Here is a 22,910-nt window from a genome sequence, read left to right as displayed (position 1 = left end):
TTTTGGCTCAGTTCATGATCTCACTGTTGTGGGATTGAGCCCCACATTGGGCTCTGTGCTAAGCATGGAGCCTGCTGAAGATTCTCTCTCTCTCTCTCTCTCTCTCTCTCTCTCTGCCCCATGCCCTGCTTGCACTCTCTCTCTTAAAAAAAAAAAAAAAAAAAGTAAAACATTTTTGAAAAGGTCATACATGCACTAGTAAAAATTCAAGCAGTACAAATGATTATTTTGATGAAAGATGGTCTCCTAACCACTGAACCCCCATTCTGCTACTCCACACCATCAGTGCCCCAGTTTTCCTTTATGGAAGTAACTCCCAGTTTTGTATACAAGCTTGTATGTGTGTATAAATATATGTAATTTTTGGTAAGATTAGTTAGAACCCTTTTGTATTTGCCTATTCATAATAAAGTCTTTGACTATAGATGACTTATAATTAAAAAAACAATTGTTTTTTAATGTATGTTTATTTGTGAGAGAGAGAGAGTGCAAGCAGGGCACTAAGAGGCAGATAGAGAAGAGACACACAATCCAAGCAGGTTCAGGCTCCAAGCTGTCAGCACAGAGCCCAACACGGGGCTTGAACTCATAGACCGCAAGATCATGACCTGAGATGAAGTTGGATGCTTAACCAACTGAGCCACCCAGGCGCCCATGATAATTTTTGACCAATATGACCTTTGACTGGTCTTTTGAGGGCTATCTGGTTGGTTGTCTTCTTTTTCTCCACAGTTCGGGTTAACTACTTCTGAAGCAAGATATCTATTTTACAGTTGTCTTTCTTTTTTCTTTTATGATCACTTTCTTAGCAAGTTTTTGCAATACTCTAGAGCTGCTGGTTGATGAGCTGAAGTAAATCACTCTGTTTCTCCCTGGAGTGAGCCCTCCTGGAGTGACATTTGTCATTAAATCTTACAGGCTTGTTTATCCATCCCTCTGAATCACACTCCTAGTGGAAGCCTGGGAATGGTCTTACAGCTAATGATTTCAAAGAGCTTGATTCACGGAAACATATGTTGTTATAGAGCATAACAGCACTGGGGCTGTCACTAATCCATCGTGATGCATACCACTAGTTTCCTAGCTTACGTATCTTGTGCTCTCTCATTCTTCTGACATTTGGCTCTGCAATCTCACAGAAAACCCCATTCCTTGTTGCCCTCATTTCTCCTCTGCTCAGCCTGAACTCTATCTTGTTACTGAAAGCACTCTCTCAAAAGTATCCTAACTTCCTTGTCTTCCTCTTCCACTAAATCAATCTGAGATCAAGCGTGTAATACGTATTTTTCCTACCATGACAGCTGGACTGCAGAACGCCATTACAGATTCCTGGCTTCCAGTATTCCAAATCTTTATTCAGCAATCCTTTTACCCATAGTATTATTTAGGATATGGTTTGGCTGGATGTAACAGAGACTTCATAATAATCATGGCAGACACAGGATATTCCGTTTCTTTCACGTAGTCATCCAAAAACAAGGGGTTTCAGGCTAGGGTGGTGGCTCTGCTCCTCCACATGGATGGAGGCCAACTAAGGAGGGTCCTTCTATTTTGTTCCTTTATCCCCAGTGAATTAACCTCATTTGGCCTACAGGTGATCTGCTGCTTTGTCCACATTTAACACAAGATGGAGGAAGGAAAGTGGGCTGTCTGCTTTCTTTCAGGGCACTAACTAGACATTGCATACATCATTCTGCTTCTACTTTCTTGGCCAGAATTTACTCACATGCAAGAGCAGCTGATAAATAGTCTTAAAAAGGAAAAACTTAAAAATATTGAAATACAATATACTGAAAACATAAAAATCATGTGAATATGATGTATATGTATATAAAACGTATAGCTTGCTGAACTTTCATTAACAGAACACACTTGCATGCCCGGCATCTAGGGCATAATACCAGAACCCCAGCAGCCTCTTCATGCCTCTTCCTGGGTTCTACCCCCTCCCAAGTCTAACCACGCCTGAACTCTAACAGCAAGCTTCACCTGTGTTTGTACTTTATATAAATGGAATCATCCACACATCATTTATGTTTGGTTTCTTTAGCATGGCATCATGTGAAAATCAGCTATCTTGTTGTGTGGCGATGTTCCCAACACAAAATTCTATTACTGTGAAAGAAGGGAAAAACAGATTATCAGGGGATTATTAGCAAGCGACTACTATTAGCCATCTCTCATTGACTTCAATGTATCTTTCCAACTTTTGCCTTTTTCCTAAAGTTTCTTATCAACAACCCCTCTATCTTGGCAGTTGATCTCCGACTTTGTTGGAAGACAGAAGCTGGAAGCTTATTTATATTTATATAAATAAATGTATTTATTGTGTCCTCTTTCCTCCAGTCTCAATTGAACTAGCATAGCATTACATCTGCCATATTCTGTTAAAGTGGGAATAGGGCCTGCCCAGATTCAAGGGGGTAGCAAAATAAAATCCAATTCTTTTTTTTTTTAATATTTATTTTGAGAGAGAGTGTGTCCATGCTGTGCGTGTGTGTGCATGCAAGCAGTATAATGGCAGAGACAGAGGGCAAGGGGAGAGAGAATCCCAAGCAGGTTCCACACTGTCAGTGCAGAGCCCGACACGGGGCTCAATCTTAGGAACCATGAGATCATGACCTGAGCCAATATCAGGAGTTGGACACTTAGCTGATAACAGCCACCCAGATGCCCCTAAAATCCAGTCCTTAATGGGCCACATCACATAACAGCATGTGGAATGGAGACTTTGTTGTGGCCATCTTTGGAAAGTACAGCCTGCCACACCTAGCTTCAAAGTATTTGTACAACTATTTAAAACTATAGCAATCCTATACAGAACTATGAGAGATAATAAATTGTTGTTTTACACCACTAGATTTTGGGGTGGTTTGTTAAGCAGCAATAACTATACAGCTAGGTGTATCAGTTACCTACTCTCAAGAATGCTGTGTAACAAACCGCCCCAAAACATTGTGACTTACAGTCATAAACACTTATTATTGCTCACAACTCTACAGGTCAGCTGGGTGGTTCTGTAGTTCTGGGCTAGGTTTGGCTGATTTGGGTTGGGATTTCAAATGCATCTACAGTCAGCTGGCAGGCCATCTGGGGGATAGCTAGTCTAGCATAGCCTCACTCACATGCCTGGCTGTTACAGGCTGTTGGAAACTAAGGTGCCTGGGCTATGTGTTTCCTTGTCCAGCAAACTAGGCTGGGCTAGGCTAGTAGGCAGCTGAGTAGGGTTCTAAAAGAACAAGGGCAACTATTCAAAATCTTTGGAAATCTACTCAAAGTTGGCATATTATTTCTTACGCATTCTATTGGCTAAAACAAGTCACAGGCCAGTCGTTCAGATTTAAGGGGTAGGTAAATAAAGTCAATTTCCTGGTGGGAGGAGCTGTAAAGCCATAAGGCGAAAGTTATGAGCACATGGAAGGATAAACTAGTAGTGACACATGCAATAAATCTACCCCCAAATAAGTAAAAACCTTATTGTTTTAGTGATTTATCTGCAAGTATATGTTGAGATAGATACTTATACATAAATTCAATCTCTTTTATTTTAATTCAGTACTCCCTGGCCTATTACTTTCCCTCCTTTCATATGCCTCCTATCCTATTTAAAGGATAAGCTGATTTTTTTTTCACCATAAAGGTTTATTTACACTGTAGGAATTAAGTAAAGCTCCAATACCATAAGTAAGAGAACTAACAGTTAATAACAAATGTAAATGAATTCCTCTGCATCCAGAGTGAAAAAACTGAAGAATAGAACAAGTGAATCAGACAATGCAAAGGTCAACAACTGGGCTTTAATGAATAATTTTGGTGAAATCTGTTATTTTTGCACAGATAGGCAGGTATAAACCACACAAAAAAATAAACAAAAATATTCTTTCTCTCCTTAAGTACTTCTTAGAACAGCCATGACTAAGTTTAACTGGATACATATTTCAGGGCTTAAAACCCAAGAAACAAACACATTTTTACAGTTAAACTTAAGAGACATACATTTATTATCTAACATTGGAAATCCTCTCTTGACATTTGATTGGTTACTCTTATTGGTAGGCTTGCCTTTTAAAACTTTTCCTAGGAGAAGATACAAGGAAAAAGTTATCTATCCAGTTACCCATCATTCTGTGAACTTTAGGAATAATACGATCTTAAATTAGCTGTTTCGGAAAACATTGACAAAATGGTGGAGTGTTATTTTTACTTTCAGAATCTCTTTCTGAAAAGGAAAATGAGTATCAAAAAAAATTTTTTTGTCCTTACATTGGTGGAATGAGATACATCTATACCGTTCACAGATTTAACACACAAGTCTGCTTTAAAAGAGATCAATACTAATAGGTAACATGAAGTGAGAAGCCAACTTGAAGAGATGCTTTCATTCCAGTGTACTTAGATAACCCCTCTCCTAGGTTTTAGCAGCACATGCCTGAAAAGAAATGCACATCCTAATTTCACAGATAGTAATAATAATCACTTTCCTTACACATTTAAAATATGCTTACCTCTTTGACAGCTCCAGTCTTAACTGTAAAGAAAAGGTTATTACAAGAATCCAATTCTAGGTGCCCTGACTACATTTTATCATCACAAGTAGTATCACAACTATCGGTGTATCTTAAGAGAAGGATTACTGGCATTGTGGGTAAGATAATTATTAGTTGTGAAGGGCCATGCCAGACACCATACAACACTTAGCATTCCTGACCCATTCACTAAAAAACTAGGAGTTTTCAAGGTCACTGTGACAACAAAAACATATCCATACATTTGCAGATGACCCTTGATAAGAACCACTGAATTAAATGACCAAAGATTAGTATCTATTAACTTTTTGACTTCCACAGAAAGTAACTGCTCCATTACCTTCAGTAACTATGACTGAAGAGGAACACTTTGTTTAAAAAAACAACGGTAATTAAATGTTATTTTGGAAAGATAAGCTGTTTCTTCAAATTCACAGTAACCTGAAAGGATTAGATGCACAAAGTGCAATACTTATTTATCCCCAAATGCACACATACATTTACAGGAAAATGACTGCTTATGTTTCACTGGCATGTCTTACCCCATTTATCTTTAGTATAAAAATATGTCCATTTACTACAACAAAATAAAAACAATGTAGATCTTCTTGATAGATTCTTTCACACTGATGTTCCTGGAAACTGCTGCTGTCTTTGCTCCAAAACTTGCTGATTTAATAGTTGTTGCTGTTTCTGTAAAAATTGCACCACTTCTGGACTTCTTAGTAATGACTTAAAAAGAAAAAATGTATTTGTTAACATTATTCTTATGGGATTATCTTCACATGCTATAAAATTACTGTTATGTCCCTGCACAAGGCACAATATGCTTATAAAACATGCCTTTGCATTCACCCTTGCATCTGATGCATTGCAATTAAACTGCAAACTAATAATAATAAAATTTGATGTCATACATCAAAATACTAAAACCTAAAAATAGTGAGTGAAGCCTGATCTTACTGGTGACTTTGAACACAAAGGAAATGCTTTATTGATGTGCCAGCATATATATTGTCTATGAAACATAAGAGCCAACAGCCAAGAATAGCACTGGCCCAAGATTATAGCAAGAAAAACAAGGACATGAAAAGGGGCCACATGTGAAAATGGCCATTAGATGCTAGTGTGGAAATCCACTTAAGGATCCAATTTCTCCCACTAGCCTATTAAGTCTTTCTGAAGAAATTAAAGCGTCTGTGTGTGTGTGTGTGTGTGTGTGTATGTATGGGTATATAGGTATTAATAAAAGTAATATTAGCACATTACCAAAAGTTCAGAAAAGACAGAATATGACTGATCAAAAAAAATATATACAGTTTTGTACAACTGTCATTTTAAAATATAAAGTCATATAACAACTATAACAGACTCTGCTTAGTATGATTTTACTATAATAAAATACTTATAGAAATTGATGAGGAGAAAAAATACTTTGGTTCCAAAAAACTGAAAAAGATAAACTGAACAAGGTGGAAATACTATCATTAAATACTGATGTTAAAACTTAACATTAGAGGGGCACCTGGGTGGCTCAGTTGGTTAAGCATCTGACTTCGGCTCAGATTATGATTTTGTGGTTTGTGGGTTTGAGGCCCATGTCAGGTTCTCTGCTGTCAGCACAGAGACTGCTTCAAATCCTCTGTCCCCACCACCCCCTCTCTGCCCCTCCCCTGACTGTTCTGTCTCTCTCAATATAATAAACTTAAAAAAAAAAACAAAACCTTAACATTAGAGCAAAGTACATTTTCTAGTTACTGGTTTTAAAACTTACTTGTAGTCAACCATACTTCAATAAAAACATGTATTTGTAAAGATAGTCCCAAATTCTATTAAGTAAATGCACAATAGTCTACTTAGTTATTACGACACTGTTTGAGCATTTAAGCTGTTTAAACTACAATTTTACTAACTGTGATAATTACATTTCTGGCAACATCTTTATGCTTAACTTTATCCATATACAGAATTTATTTCCTGCAAAGATCTCCACAGTAAGTATGACTGCTGAGCTAAATGAATGATTAGTTTGGAGACTTCTGATACATAGTGCCAAACTGCTTTGCAGAAGTCTTATTATACCAACATATGATACCATCAAAAGAATGAGTATCTAGTTCATGGAACCCTCAATGTCATTGTTTGTTATCATTTAAATAATTTTCATCTGTTGTACTGTTTATTATGATTTTTACTGACATTGAATACCTTTTCATATCATTAAATGGTGGCATTTCTGCTTTTTTTCCCTGTTCATATTTTTTGCAATGTATTAAAGTCAAAACTTTTTCCTCATCAACTTATATAAATATTTTGTAAACTAAAAATGTCAACCATATTAACCACAGTCTCTTATATTTGTTGCAAAGATTTTTCCTATATGTTATTTTGAAGTTTGCATTTTTACCACCATTTTTGACTATAGTATTCATTTCTTTGTAATTTTGTCTATTTCTTTTAAGCCAGAAAAATATTTTTGAGATAAAGTTTCAATGCCATTTTTAAAAAATCTTTATCAGGAATTTATTTTGACGTACAGTGACATGATTAGTTATATTCTTTTTTGTCCTCAAATTAATAGAGATCGTTCTTAAATGGTAGCCTAATTATACTTCCATACCACTAAAGCATTATCCCATAAATCACAGAATTCAGTACAAAGAAAGTCTCTTTTAAAACCCTATCTTGCTCAGATATTCAAGGTTTAGTCAGTGAAGATATAGGAATAAAGGTGTTTCAGCTCATCCAGTTTTGGGAGAGCATTATGACATTCTAGTGTGTGGTGGAAGAACAATTCAATCCTGGTAACCGTTTAACAAGTTTTACAATCACAAAAGCTACATAATTCTATTTACAAAAACTTTTGTTCACAAATTTGTAAGTACTTTACAAACAGATATTTACCAGTCTTTTCTGATTTAACACTTGTTCTAAAAGAGTGGGTCTTGCAGGACGATCCCCAAAGGTTCCTGTTCTTTGTTTAACAATGGAGAGTATGTTATCTGTACTTTCCTGGGATAAATTATAAAAATACAAATAGGATTAAGTTAAGTAATAATCCATGATTGTAAGCTTTCAATGATGTAAGGAATGGGTCTCAGCTTCTCTTCCTTCTTGCTTAGTCCCTGTGAAACATTGGGAAAATCCCTGTTTAAGTCATAGGTAAAGTGATGGCAGTTAATTTTATAGGACATTCTTCACTCCCTCACCTTCTACGATTTCCAACCTGGGATTTCCAGTCTCTTGAAGGTCTCAAAATCAATAGTGGGGCAGAGGTGGAAGAAGCAGAGTTACTTGTTAGCTATTTTCAATATTACAAAAAATGCCAAGTGGAAATTAAACATTCTCTTCAGATAAAGCCACCCAGGCCAAAACAAAGTTTGTCATAAATACATAACTCAAAGGCAATTTACATATTGCTAATGAGACACCCTGATAGTTTCTTGCCCATTTAACAACAACAGTTAAATGCGGGGAGGGGGAGCAGTAAAATATTAAAGAAGCAACTGACAGACGAAGCTTTCAAACTTTGGAAGTCACTAGGAAAAAAATGACAAACTGGCTTTGAAAAGACTAGAAAGCACTGGTATAAATAATCTCCTGCTATTGGTATAGCCAAAATAGTTAAGTTCTAAAATGAAAACCATAGTCTGAGACATCCTTAACTAAACAAAATCAGCACTAACTACCAAATATGTATCCCGTTACCTGACAGAATCTTAAAATACTCACAATTTTCCTGGCATAACTAAATATTGTTGTAGTTAACTAAGATATTCTCTTAGAAAACCTGATACAATACTGACCACACCCAGAAATTCTAACTAAGCAAATATAAAACTGTAAGTGTTTTACTATGAAGCCATATGTAAATTTACTCTCCTCTCTTTGCTCTTTATTTAGGTGGTTACTGAAGCTGTTTTCGTCTCCTGACCTCTTTCCCCACTGGCTCTGAGTTCTCTGTTAAAATATCCACTTTCTCTCTTTCATTATGAGAAGTTTATCAACTGTATGTGACAAAAATGTTCAATCCCTAAACACTTTAGGCCGCAAAATGTAAAGGAAAAAAAAAAAACTGTAAAAAGAGCATTCTGATACCAGAGAAAACAAAAATAATTTCTTCCTCCCTCACTCCCCACAGGATTAACTACATGTCATTTTTGTGTGCACAGAAACGAAATAATGAAACTGACTTGATGGTGTTATTCTTACAACCCCAGAAAAGCACTATGTAGATTCACAATGTTAATGTCACAAAAACACAGAAGCTTGTAGTAGAAATAACCTTGAGTCAGCTAGTCCAAACTTCTACAGTGTTCAAATTCCTTTTTCAAAAATTTTCAACACCTTTTGCCCTAAGGAGTTTACCAACTTTTGAGGCATCCCATTTAGTTTTAAGTAACTCCAACATCTAGGTAGCTTTTATTTAGGTCGAGCTGAAAGACATATGTCTTGTGATTTTCACCTAAGGTTCCTAGTTACTTAAACTATGCAAAATAAACCTACTGCTTCTTCCAAACGATAGCCTTTTAGATATTTAAGGATAATGATCAACCCCGTAAGTCAATTATTTTAACCCTAGTTCCTTTTATGTGTTCTCTCATATAATACACTTTTAGATGCATAGACTAAATATTATATATATTTGTTCCTTATTTGATTTATGTAAATGATTTTAAAAACCTTAATTTCTAATTTGCTTTTCACACTACAGAAGACCCCTACCACTGCCCATCAGTCCTACTATAATAATCTCCTAAAGTCTCTAAGTCTACAGGCCTTGACTTTAAACCATCCCATTAGAGTAGAGCCCTGTTACTTCCTAATTAGAAGCTTCCTTTAAAGACTCCAAACCTAAATCCCATAACCTGCCATTCAATACCATACATAAACTGGCTTCCAATTCTCTTTCCAAATTTATTTTTCATGAATTTTCCACATAAATATTCCACTCTAGCTAGAGTGGTCCTCCTGTTTCTTCCCAAAAGTGTCTTCTGTATTCCCACTTCCCTTTTTTTACTAAGATGAGCTTCATTTTCTTTCACCTACCCAAATTCGAGGGAAACAGTATTGTGTGAGGATACACTATGTGAGTGAAGGCTCTGGAATCAGACTACTTGGGTTTGAATATTTGCTGGGTATAAGACCTAGACCAAGTTACTTCACCTTTCTGTGCCTTAGTTTCCATGTATGTGAAATACAGCACCTATCTAGCATTGCTAAAGGATGTGACACTCCATTTACAGCTTTGCACAGTGTCTGGCACAACAGACACTTAGCTGATTAAGCATAAACTATTAGCCACCCTTTCTGGCTTATACTGAGTTATATTTTCTCTGCAAAGCCTTTCCAGAGTATCTCAGCCTATAATGATCTGTCCTCCTTTCCACTACTAAAGAAGTGCTATACAGTTGCCCCTTATATCCTGATGGTCACTGTTGGTTTTCTTCACACTCAGTTCAACAAAGATAAAGACTCACAGCTCTTGAAGTCTCAGAACTGGTAAAGTGTCCCATAATATAAGCCAAATGGTACAGCAGGGTATTAATTCTTGCTTATAGCAATTACTTCTCTTTCCTAAAAAATCATGCAAATTATTTTAGAATAGGAAAATTATTAAGATTCTTCTTTGTGGGACGTCGAGGGGGAGACTTAATTCAGTATCTATTTGCCTTTTATACATTTTCCTCAAACTGTAGATGTAAAAGCTGGACAGTTAAAAGAAAAAAAGTAACTATAGGTAAAATACCTCTTTCTTGAAAAGAAGTATATTCTCTCTCTGAAGAATTCTGAAGTGAATTTGAAACACAGGAGTAACTTTGGAACATATAGGGGGCAAAAAATCAACCTTACTTTCATTCTGTAATAAGTGAAATGCTTATTTCCATAATTCCTTGTAATCTAAGATTTGGTAAAATACGGGGCGCCTGGGTGGCGCAGTCGGTTAAGCGTCCGACTTCAGCCAAGTCACGATCTCGCGGTCCATGAGTTCGAGTCCCGCGTCGGGCTCTGGGCTGATGGCTCAGAGCCTAGAGCCTGTTTCCGATTCTGTGTCTCCCTCTCTCTCTGCCCCTCCCCCGTTCATGCTCTGTCTCTCTCTGTCCCAAAAATAAATAAACGTTGAAAAAAAAAATTAAAAAAAAAGATTTGGTAAAATACATTTTACAAGGACACAAGTTCAGGTCCACAGGGGTTTTGAACTCTATAATGTGTATGTAAATTAAATACCTACATGTATATATTTTTTCTGGGAAAAGGGTTCATTAGGTTTTATCAGATTCTCAAATAAATCCTTTTACCCTAAACAGATTAAGACTCAATGAGATAAAAGGGAAAGAGAAGTCACTCAGGCCCTAATTAGTGTAAATTAAGTGTGACATGTTGAGGGCTATAAATTTTAAAAATAGTTATAACATTACATTTATAAACAATCCCAAAGTCTAAAATTTTGGCAATGAGGAGGTTGTTCAAGTCCAGCAAAAACTAAGAAATTTAAAGACTTTCAGAATACATTCTAGGACAGCTTTCAGTTTAAAATTTTTTCTGGATCATTTTTAACAAAATTCAACTTTTCAATGTACTGAGGGACTATAGCTTTTATTAAAAGGAGGAAAACATACAGATGAAATATCTGCTTATCTGTAACAACTTCCAAGCATACTACGAATAATGACAATAATAGTGGCTAAGGTTTACTGGCTTTTACTATCTGCTAGATAGTGTGAACACTGTGTGAACACTCAATATGGACTATTTCACATGTTCACTGCAACATTACAAACCAGGCACCATTTTAAAATCCACTTTACAGATGAAGACGCTGAAGCTTCTAAGAGTCTAACAACCTATTCAAGAAGGCCACACCACCAGCAAATGATGATGGAATGGAGATTTGTAGCCCAAAGTCCAACACCAGAGCACTGGCTTTAACCTTCAAAACAATTCAAATAAAACACTCCAAAAATCTTGAGACCTACACCCCATTATTATTCCATTTCCCTTTCTAGGAGCACTAAGAAAAGGGATAGTTAGAACAAGGTACTAAGAAAAGGGATACTGAGAACAAGGTTAAGTACAGGGTACTAAGCAAGGGAGTACTGAGGACAGTATAAGGCTACTGAGAATAGAATTACTGAAAACAGAGTACAGAAGAATAAGATTAAGGGAGACCAGGGCACTAAGAACAGAGAACTTAGCAATGGGGTACTAAGAGTTGGGTACTAAAATAGGGATACTGGTAACAGTACGCTGTGAATAGGGTAATGCAATCAGGAAGAGATTACCTTCTCTAAAGTGTAATTTCATCTAGTTTCCTAAGGTCTCTTTGCCTGCTCCTTTAGCGATGAACCACATCATTCACTTACTACCTGTCCTTCCAGCCCATATTGCAGACCTTTGAAATAACAGGTCTGCTGATATGTCACAACATTTCCACTGACACATTCATCTCTCACAAGGATGTACCCGAACGGTTAAGGCTTTGCACATGTGTGTATAAACTCTAATTTAGGACAAGCACTCACTAACTCTCTGCCACAAGTCGAGCCATAGCAACCTGGCCCATTTGGGAGCCGGCGGGCAGCGCTGGAAAGGAAACGCGGTTTGCGCTAAGAGTGTTGTTTCCCCCCCTAACCACCTCCCACTCCCCAAGACCCCAGCTAAGGTCTGATACCTCCAGTCTGACGTTTCCCGCGCTGCCAGGCTGGGCGGCCCCACTGCAGTTCAGTGCCTGATCACTTTTCTTCTTTTTGTACTTGTCCTTGTACATCTTGTTGCGGTGTTTTTTGCACATCCAAGGCTTGCGCTGCTTGGCCACCTGGCTCGTGGTCTCGCTGCAGCCCTCGAAGGTGCAGGTCTTGCTCATGCTGCCCCCGCCGCCACCCCGTCTCCGGGCTCCCCCGCTGCCGCCCTCGCCCCCCGAGTGTGCCTCCTCGTCCTCCAGATCCTCCAAACTAGCCGTGCTCTCGCCTCCCCCCGGGGCGTCTGAAGTGTCCAGCAGGTCGGCTTCGTCCTCCCCTGCCTCCTCCTCGCCAGCCCCCGCCACTTCGCACAGGTACCTAATGGACTTGCCCGTCCCAGCGCCGTCCCCCAGGGCGGGAGGCTGCCTGAGAACGCCCTCCGCCGCAGACTCGTCCTGCCCTCCGCAGGGGTGCATCACCAGCAGGGTGAACTGCGAGGCCGGGGCCGGGACCGAGGCTGGAGCCAGGGCCTGGCCCAGAGCAGTGGCGGGGGCCCCGGGGCGGAGCGCGCCACCGGCGGCGCCCGGCCCCGCACCCTCGACGACGCCCTGCACCTCCGTGCTGCTGACACCTCGCGGGGGTCCACGACCCCAGCCTTTCAACAAATGCGAAGCCCGGCGGCACTTCGCAAGCCAAAGACCACGGAGGGGTAAAGGCTCCGGCTAGGTGAGAGGGCCCTGACTGCGCCTGCGCGGCCGCGTCTCGCGCGTGAGCGTTTCTCTGCCTGGCGCCTTTCTGGGAACTTCGCATCTCTGGGGGCGGGGCTGAGCAGCCCGCGAAGGAGCTGACTGCGCAAGTGCGGCTGCGGCGCTGGCTGGAAGCGCTGCGTTGCGTTTCGCTGCGCTGGCGCCGCCGCTGCTATGGAGGCTCTGTGTGCAGTTGAAGTCTCACTCTGCGCGCTCGGTAAGACCGCGCTTTTTGCTGAAACCTACTATGTCTAAAAAGTTTCAAAAACACTTTTGTACTGGAACTCCACAGTGTAAATTAAGATGGCTCCTGAGCGATTTTATGACTTACGGCGTTTTAATGCTAATTGTCATAATATTTTGTCCCAAAATGCCTTGAAATGGGAGATGTGAAGCTGGCATGTGCCACAACCTGGCACCACTAGTTGGCAGTCAAGGAGGGCAGAGGCGGCCTATTTGAAAATATGGTGGAGAAGGAGTGGGCCAGACTTGGGGCCAAGTTTGTGTTAAAAGCTGAGTGATTTGTTCCGATACATTTCTTTTTCTCTCTTGGAAATTTATTTTGTTTTAATATTTGTCCTTTGCTGTGACCTCTAAGATGAGTCTTTAATAACGTTTTCATTAAATACAGTGAAAACGGGTAAAATGCAACCCTGAATGACAAACGTTAAAAAAAAAAACAAAACAATAAACGCTCTATTATTTTTACCAGTTGTTGCACAAGTGCTGGTTGCTAAATCTTAATTTAGCCATATCTCAGGAGGGAACCGACCCTGCCGCCTCTTGAACGAAAGTGCCAGGTAGTTGTTCTCTTTCCATTTGTTCCTTCCTCCTTGCCTGGTTGGGTTTTGCATTCCACCTATTGGGAAGGAGAGCAATGACTACCCCAACAAGTGATAAGTCCACTCACATTAAGGTGTTGGGGTGTTGATGTGTGAGTAGGTCACCAGCTACCTACGTTTCAAAGAGAGGCACAAAGAGGTTTGAATATAGACAGACCTGGCTGGCACTGTCCTGTGTGACCAGGCCTCATTAGTGACAGCCTCTGGGACATTCAGCTTTCTCGATAGTAAAAGGAAGGGTCAGTGGTGTGCTAGATGAGGTTGATGAGAGCCATTGTTGAAATACCAGGTATTTAATGAGCTGGAAGTCAAACACTGTTATTATTAAAAATTAAATTACATAAACTTCCAATTAAATTATTTTATTAAAAAATTTTTTTTAACATTTATTTATTTTTGAGACAGAGAGAGACAGAGCATGAACAGGGGAGGGGCAGAGAGGGAGGGAGACACAGAATCTGAAACAGGCTCCAGGCTCTGAGCCGTCAACCCAGAGCCTGACGGGGGGCTCGAACTCACAGACTATGAGATCATGACCTGAGCCGAAGTCGGACGCTTAACCGACCAAGCCACCCAGGCGCCCCACCAATTAAATTATTTTATTTTATTTTTTTTAATTTTTTTTTTCAACATTTATTTTTGGGACAGAGAGAGACAGAGCACGAACGGGGGAGGGGCAGAGAGAGAGGGAGACACAGAATCTGAAACAGGCTCCAGGCTCCGAGCCATCAGCCCAGAGCCCGACGCGGGGCTCGAACTCACAGACCGTGAGATCGTGACCTGGCTGAAGTCGGACGCTTAACTGACTGCGCCACCCAGGTGCCCCTATTTTAAAAACAAAAGTTAAAAACCTCAAAACTCATCCCTTTCTAATCGTTTTTCAGTGTTTTACTATTAGCAATGCTTATAAGATACGTATGTGGAAATACTAGTTAGTAGTGTGATACTGCACGTCTCTTCACAGCTCTGCATTCAGTGATGTCACGTTGGTTGCTTGAAACTAGCCATGGTGAGCGTGTTTACACTATGGGATTGTCAAGTGATACAAAGCAGAGCTTGACTTGCTGTCGATTGTCTTCAGACTCAAGGTGATAGTAAAAATGTTAATGAAGATTAAACTTAACACATTTGATGGCTGTGGCTGTCACGTTGTCAGTAGCCTCCCAAAATTGAAATATTCTCTCAGTATTTGAAAATTACCATGATTTCAGCAAAGAAGTTGCTCCCATCATTGAACAATAAGTGAAGTTCTGGCATACATCTTCATTGTTTCACTTTTGTCTTACTCATCAATAGAAACAAAAATGTCAGCCAACATTCAGAGCAGAACTGCACTCTGTCACTAATGTGAGCAACTTCTTTGCTGAATCGGATAAAAATCAAGCATTTATTTATAGTTTGAATTCTTGACACTTGTTGGTGAAATAATTATAAAAAATGATAGTGGATTTTGCAAGAAATAGCAGGTTACACTGAAGTGTATGGAATTACAATAAGGAGTCTTGTGATTTTTATTATTTGTAAATCATGTGCTAAAACATTCTTTCTACCAGTCAACTGGTTTTTAAAAATTTATCAGCATATCACTGAAGGCAGTGCTATTTAAACCCTAGTGCAAATTCCTGTTATGGTATTCAATAAATGACAGCAGGGTTTTGTTTTTTGTTTGTTTGTTTTGTTTTTTTTAATTTTTTTTGACATTTATTTATTTTTGAGACAGAGAGAGACAGAGCATGAATGGGGGAGGGTCAGAGAGAGGGAGACACAGAATCCAAAACAGGCTCCAGGCTCTGAGCTGTCAGCGCAGAGCCCGACGCGGGGCTCGAACTCACGGACCACGAGATCATGACCTGAGCCAAAGTCGGCCGCTTAACTGACTGAGCCACCCAGGCACCCCGTTGTTGTTGTTTTTTTTTTCTTTTTTATTGAGATATAATTTGCATGCTATAAAACCCACCCATGGTAAGTATACAACTTAATGATATAGGCCAGCAGGGGCCAATAGACTCTTGTAGTACTGCTTTAATTGTCCATTCTCAGTGTATTTTAACTCTGACTTAGGCTTCTTCCTTTGCTCAAGAAAATGATAAATGGTTAATTTTTATGTAGTTATTAATTCAAATAAAATTGTTTTAAATCTAGAACCAGAGTTCCACACCTGTTTTCTTCTATTTCAAACTCTGTAGATGAGTTTACTTTCTCTAGTTTATTTTTTTTCTTCCTTTCTGGCTTCTAGACAATAGTTTTACGCTTCCCCGAGAAGTAATATATGCTGTGTGTTGGGAGCTGAGGAAAGGAACCATTCTTATTTCCTTTTATCAGTCTTCTTACGTGTTCTTTCAAACTATGAAGCTTGGTGTTAACAAAGTACCAATTTTCACCAGAACAGAATTTTACCACTGTGATTACAGCATAGTAGAGTTGTCTTAAAACCAATTACAGCCCTCATTTTTATCTAGGAAAACTTGTATGAAAATAAATCTATAGGCCTTGGATTTTATTTTATTATTTCAGAAGAAAATAAAGTATTCTATATATCATGTTTGTGATACTGATTGAATGAATATTATGATTATTGCAAAATGACAATTTTCAACTCTTATCACTTCCTCTGTATTTCTGAGTTGGCATTTTACTGTTGGGAAGAGCCATCCCTTCTACTTTCTGTATTTATTTCTTTATTGTTTATATACGATCAGTATGGACTCATGAATTTCTGTTTTATTTAACGGATTGCAGTCTCTTACTTACCTTATCAATGCTCAGATTGTTCTGGATTTGGCTGGATTTGGCTGGTGGTAGTCCTTCAAGCAGGCTCCTGTATCCTTTTGGGTACTCCCTTGCTTTCTGGCATAAGAAGATATTCCAGACTTGTCTTGTACTGTCCTAGCTACAGTCCATTTCTCCTTTCTCCTAGGAGATTTCCTAGGATCTCTGGTTCCTTTTCATGGAGGATGACACCTAGAAACCAAGATCTGGGTGCTAGATGTGCTCTATGCTACTAGGCACTTTCTTTTTTTTAATTTTTTTTAACGTTTATTTATTTTTGAGACAGAGAGAGACAGAGCATGAACGGGGGAGGGGCAGAGAGAGAGGGAGACACAGAATCAGAAACAGGCTCCAGGCTCTGAGCCATCAGCCCAGAGCCCGATGCGGGGCTCGAACTCACGGACCGCGAGATCGTGACCTGGCTGAAGTCGGACGCTTAACCGACTGCGCCACCCAGGTGCCCTGCTACTAGGCACTTTTAACAGATAAAAGGAAAAAATCCAAACATGTATGTATCTATACTTAATCATGAATTCATACTGATTACTTCTGTTCTGATCCTACCCCCAGTAGCGTTTCTTGACTTCCTTCATTCCATATCAGTATCTTCTTTCTTCCCAATGATAACTCTGGTTATGATATGAGAAATTTATTCATGGCAATCTATATTACATGTTATGTTGTATATCAATATTTTTATTTTTAAAAAATTTAAAAATGTTTATTTATTTTGAAAGAGAGAGGGAGGGAGAGAATACCAAGCAGGCTCCATGCTCAGCCCAGACCTGACACAGAGCTCAATCCTACCACCGGGAGATTGCTACCTAAGCCAATATCAAAAGTTGGCCACTCAATCACTTCAGCCATTCAGGCTCCCCTTAATCAGTTTTTTTTTAAATTTATTCTCTACTTCCAGAAAAATAAAAGGCCTATTAAGAAAATAAAAATTAGCACAGTTCATTTTGAGCCCATATTTGTATTTCTTGTCTTCATCCGTCTATAGATAAATGCATGACTGTAGCAAAAGACAGACTCTGCTCAGACTTTCAGATATATTGTTAGCATTTTGTTTAGGAGAGCCAGGAGATAACCTCCTTTGAAAGAGGGTTTCACAGAGTTTCTGGGTACATGATACTTTGATATTTATGTTATCAGTGTAAGAATAGAGAACTTTTAGGGGAGGAAATATTCCTGGGTATTAGTGACAGACGTTTAGACTTTAGTCACAGGTTAAGTGCCCGTGTATTTGATCTTTCATATCCCAAATCATTCTTGAATTTAGCTTAACACAAATGTCACAAAATGTATTGCCAAAATGCCAATAAAATACAGAAAAGCAAAGAAATATCTGTAAGATGACCTCCTCTGGTTCTTTTACAAGGAGAGTTCTTCTATCCCATGTGATATGTATTCATAACACTCATGATATCTGATATCGCCACTACCAGTCTGAGTCCTCATTTGAACATAAGCAGGAAAAAGTTTTTAAAACTATTTCTAAGTAATTCAGATGAGTTTGGTTCCAGGCAAATAGTGTGATTGGAAGAACAATGAGAAGCAGGTTTCGATCTATATGAAGTGAGAACTGGCAACTGGATCCATCTGCTATGGCAATAAAATTCTGGGTTCCACTGAGAAACAGGTTATCATCTCATCCTTCTTGAGCTATGTGTGGAGATAGGGAGGACATGAAAAACTCCTGGAGGCTTCATGATTTAGTTTAAGTTATACAACTAAGTTGTTTTTCTAATTAGGATTTTTTGTTTTAAGATTTAACTGAGTGAAATAAGGTGTTATACCCCACCAATTTATAGCAACATTACTTTTTTCCAGAGATGACAGGATCTTCAGAAGTGTGGGTAGGTTACTTTATCAAAGATCCATTCTACTAGATAATTATTAGACAAAACAAACAACATTCTAATGACAGATTAAAGAGGCTAACTCTGGTAGCATGATGAGTGAAGTAATGTTTGTTCTGAGACACTTCAGTCTGGTGACCTTAAGCTCTATTAAGCTAAGAGCTGGCACTGCTCTTAGCATGACAGCTTCATCAAGGGGATCTGAGATTATTTTATTTTATTTTATTTTATTTTATTTATTTTAAAGTTTATTCTGAGAGTGCGTGCGCAAGAGAGAGAAAGCATGAGTGGGGGAGGGGCAGAGAGAGAGAGGGAGAGAGAATCCTAAGCAGACTCCATGCTGTCAGCACAGAGTCCAGTGTGGGGCTCGATCCCACGAACCATGAGACCATGACCTGAACTGATCAAGAGTTGGATGCTCGGGGCGCCTGGGTGGCTCAGTCAGTTAAGCTCCAGACTTCAGCTCAGGTCATGATCTCACGGTTTGTGAGTTTGAGCCCCACGTCGGGCTCTGTGCTGACAGCTCAGAGCCTGGAGCCTGCTTCGGATTCTGTGTCTCCTCTCTCTGCACCTCTCCTGCTTGCGCTCTGCCTCTCTCTCTCTCCCTGTCTCTCTCAAAAATAAATAAACATTAAAAATTAAAAAACACACACACACACACAAAGAGTTGGACGCTCAACCAACTGAGCCACCCGGGTACCCCAGAGATGATTTTAAACAACACATGATATGGAATAGGGAACTGAGGAAAGACACACAATCATATGATATATAAAACCCTGCACTTTGGGGTACCTGGGTAGGTACCTGGGTAGCTCAGTTGGTTTGGGGTACCTGGGTAGCTCAGTTGGTTAAGCATCCAACTCTTGATTTTGTCTCAGGTCATGATCTCACAGTAGGTGAGATTGAGCCCCATGTCTGCACTGACAACGTGGAGTCTGTTTGGGATTCTCTCTCTCCCTCTCCATCTCTGCCCCACCCCTGCTCACACTTTCTCTCTCTCTCTCTCTCTCTCTCTCTCTCTCTCAGAATAAACACACACACACACACACACACATGCAGGGGCACCTGGGTGGCTCAGTTGGTTAAGCATCCGACTTTGGCTCAGGTCATGATCTCACGGTTTGTGGGTTCAAGCCCTATGTTGGGCTCTGTGCCGACAGCTCAGAGCCTGGAGCCTGCTTCAGATTCTGTGCCTCCCTCTCTCTCTGCCCCTCCCCTGCTCGTTCTCTGTCTCACTCTGTCTCTCAAAAAATGAATAAACATTTAAAAAAAAAAGTGCATTTCACCTGTTGATGTACTTACTGTTGGTAGTACTGCTAGATTTATATTTATGATGCCTAAAAACATATCATTCTGGTAAATTCTATTTTGCACAATTCCCATAAAAATACATGGTATGTTTATAATTGCATATGCCATATTCATAACAGGAGAGAACTTCTGATTGACTAGCTGTGGATGAAAACCAAATCTTATGATTTTACACATTTGATGACTAGAGTAATTTTCCACAGATTGGTTTCTGGCTCCATACATTTCAAACCCTTTTTGTCCTCCACTATTTCATGTTAAGAGCAATCGGACACTTTTGTCACATTCATATTGTGATCCGACCCCTGATCCTCTATATACTCTCTTGTCTTCATGCCCAGTGAATCTGTAGAGTATAGGCAGTAGGAACATTCCTGAAAGCTGTTGCTACATGGGAGAGTGGGAGAGTGAGTTAGCAATCCCTTGGCTATGAACCACATTAATATATCCCACTAAACCCAAACTAATTGTATCACAACTCAGCTTCCTCCAACCAGATCCCCGCATGTCTAGAGCCTCTTCAATACCACCCAGTACAAGAAGAAATGTGACAGAAGGGAAGTCCTGAGTGGAAAGAGACAGGGGTCTCAATCAATTGAGATTAAATTTCTTGCTTTCTTTTGCAAATTTTACATAAATATATGCCCATGTGAACCCATTGTTGGCCCCCTCCCAGCCTTGGACAGGAAGAAGGGGAAAGACTTGGAACTTAAGCATCATCATCTGTGTGTAAATCCATCGTGATTCATAAGTACTTTGTCCAGATAAGTGGTAAACTGGATGGAGGCTGTGCCTTTCAGAGAAGAACTTTCACTTGAGTTTAAGGGTCCACTTAGGAGGATTGGGTTTGGAATTATTTTAGGGAAAGGATTACCTAGGGGATTTCCAAGCCTTTGAAAACATGATTGTGCTGTGCTGTCTTCTCATAATTAGAGCTCATCTTTACATTTTCTTTCTTTTTCCTTAGGAAATCCCTTTAAAGTTTCTTTTTAATAAACTGCAAAGGAATATTACTCCTAAATTAGCAGGAGACTGTGAGGACTGGCCTTCTCATAGATTTACTGTAAGTACTAAATGACATAAGATTCTCGCATTTAATAAGTGCTCAGTTAAGGATAACAGCAGGATAAACAGTTTGTTAAATGAGCTGAATTGGGGGGGGGTGCCTGGGTGGCCCAGTCAGTTGAGCGTCCGACTTTGGCTCAGGTCGTGATTTTGAGGTTCGTGAGTTCCAGCCCTGCGTCAGACTCTGTGCTAACAGCTTGGAGCCTGGAGCCTGCTTCAGATTCTGTGACTCCCCCTCTCTCTCTGCCCCTCCCCTGCTCATGCTCTGTCTCTGTCTCTCAAACAATAAATGTTGGAAAAAAAAAAAAAAGAAAAGTTGTGTCCTTTAAAAAAAAATGAGCTGAATTGGTAGGGTTTGGAAAGTAACTTAGACTTTCTCCTACTGCTGTCTTTAAGCTTAATGTATGTGCTCTTTCTTTCCCACCTCTGGACGACGTTTGGGGAATATCCTATTGTTTTTCTGTTCCCTTTCATAGATTAATAAACAGTCTCATTTTCAGATTTTAACAAGCCCAGGAGAGTATAATATCAAAACTTTATTTTCCCCCCATTTGCTTTAAAGCTTCTCTCTTCCTCCATAACTCAAGGTTGACTGAAGTTTGAAACCGACTGGGGGATGGTGGGCAGGAGTGTACTTGGTTTCTTTATTCTCCTATCCTTCACTTTCTCCCTTACTCACAATTTCTCTTTCTGACCCCTCCAAGTCAGAAATAAGGGATAAGGGGAACTTTTTTTTTTTTTAAATCACTAGGGGAAATAATTTTTAATAGGCTACACAAGAAAGGCTTCACTGAGGTGACATCTGAGCTTAGACCTGAACCATGAGAAGGGATGGGGGGAGGTTGGTGGGGAGAAGATAAGTAGGTGCCAATAGGCCACTGTACAGAGTTTGGATACAGTGGGAATCCACTGGAGAGTTTTAAGCAGAAGGGTGACATGATCTGTTTCACTGCATCAAAAGGGCTCTGGATTCTAGTCCTGTAGCATCTATCTGTTCCTCCTTTCTTGGATAATCTCTCTTTGGTTTACTAAACTTGAGATTCTCTCTAATCCAATGTCTGGCCCCAAACTCTCTGCCATCCATAGTGAGAGATTAAAGTGAGTCTTGTTAATGAGCAAACCGCCCCCTTTCATCATTTAAATGCCTTCTTCCCCAATGAGCATGATCTGTGTGCTCATTAACTGAGACCAGTAAGGAGAGCTTTTGAAGAACACAAACTTATGTGGCAGGTGTTATTATAATCCACAGTTATAGCCCTTCATGTGGCAGATGCCCTAATGCTGGCTTTATTGCTGGTGGGTGTTTCAGTGAGTTCTGCTCTCCTGATTTTGGTGATACCATTTCCATAGCATCTTGCTGCTGCTGGATCAATGTATCTCAGCACACCGGACAGAGTCCTTTCAGGATAACTCAAGGCCAGCTACCTTGCTCCATCATGGATGGGAGACTGGCTTGTTCCTGTTGCTCCCACCTTTCTTCGTGTTATGGAGACTGCCTCAGCCATTTTTAAGGAAGGTTCAGGCAACAGTCCCTGTCATCCCCTGAACTCTAGTGTATATGTGTGCAGTTTCTCTGAAATGTTCTTTCTAAGCTCAGCATATTTATCTTAAAAGATACAAGGAGGGAAACAGTTCAACTCCAACTCGCTTCAAAGTAAAAAAAAGAAAAAGAAAAAGAAAAAAATCTCTTCAATCTTTTTCATTCTTGTCACATTCTCAACTTGTCTTATATTTAAAGTGGGGGGTGGGAGTTATAATGGGGAATGGATTTCAAGTTACAGAGCCAGTTTGGAACCACATTGTTGTCCTGTCGCCTATGTGTGGGCACTTAAAACCTGTTTTTCTCATCTTTGGGGGCTCACTGGGAACTGTGAGGTAACAGGAAGGAAGGTAGTTATAATTTGAAAGTTGTAGCTGTGCCACTTAGATTATCCATATATATATTTTTTTCCCTTGGTGTACTGTTATTTTCTCATTCATCCCTTCCATTTTTAGTTCAGGTGGGCTCTAATGCTGTCACTCCTCCATCAACACAGTATGTGTACCATTCACCACCACCAGTCCGACATTCCCTTCGGTTTATGTTACTATCATTGTTATCACCAAA

At 39.7% G+C, this 22,910-nt stretch overlaps 1 protein-coding gene across 1 annotated transcript; it reads right to left on the bottom strand.

The window, feature by feature from the left end:
- Positions 1 to 3,777: 3,777 nt before the first annotated feature.
- On the bottom strand, positions 3,778 to 17,429 carry LOC122476973 (regulatory factor X associated protein). The gene is made up of 7 exons (XM_043569931.1): positions 17,370 to 17,429; positions 16,545 to 16,640; positions 13,724 to 13,810; positions 12,972 to 13,193; positions 12,199 to 12,927; positions 7,431 to 7,538; positions 3,778 to 5,258 (listed from the first exon to the last, which is right to left on the bottom strand). Exons 1-7 carry the CDS (start codon positions 17,427 to 17,429, stop codon positions 5,148 to 5,150), a joined length of 1,413 nt encoding a protein of 470 aa, XP_043425866.1. The 3' UTR covers positions 3,778 to 5,147.
- Between the last annotated feature and the right edge of the window lie 5,481 nt (positions 17,430 to 22,910).

Source organism: Prionailurus bengalensis, chromosome A1, assembly GCF_016509475.1.
Source record: "Prionailurus bengalensis isolate Pbe53 chromosome A1, Fcat_Pben_1.1_paternal_pri, whole genome shotgun sequence".
Lineage (NCBI taxonomy): Eukaryota > Metazoa > Chordata > Mammalia > Carnivora > Felidae > Prionailurus > Prionailurus bengalensis.
This window is presented reverse-complemented; position numbering and strand designations above follow the sequence as displayed.

Coding starts and splice junctions, on each gene's coding strand:
- LOC122476973 (XM_043569931.1), bottom strand. CDS start 17,429: ATGGCTGAAGTGATTGAGTGGCCAACTTTTGATATTGGCTTAGGTAGC. Junction 16,641..17,369: donor TAGGTAGCAATCTCCCGGTG/GTAGGATTGAGC, acceptor TTCTTATGCCAG/AAAGCAAGGGAGTACCCAAA. Junction 13,811..16,544: donor ACAATCTGAGCATTGATAAG/GTAAGTAAGAGA, acceptor CCTTCCCAATAG/GTGGAATGCAAAACCCAACC.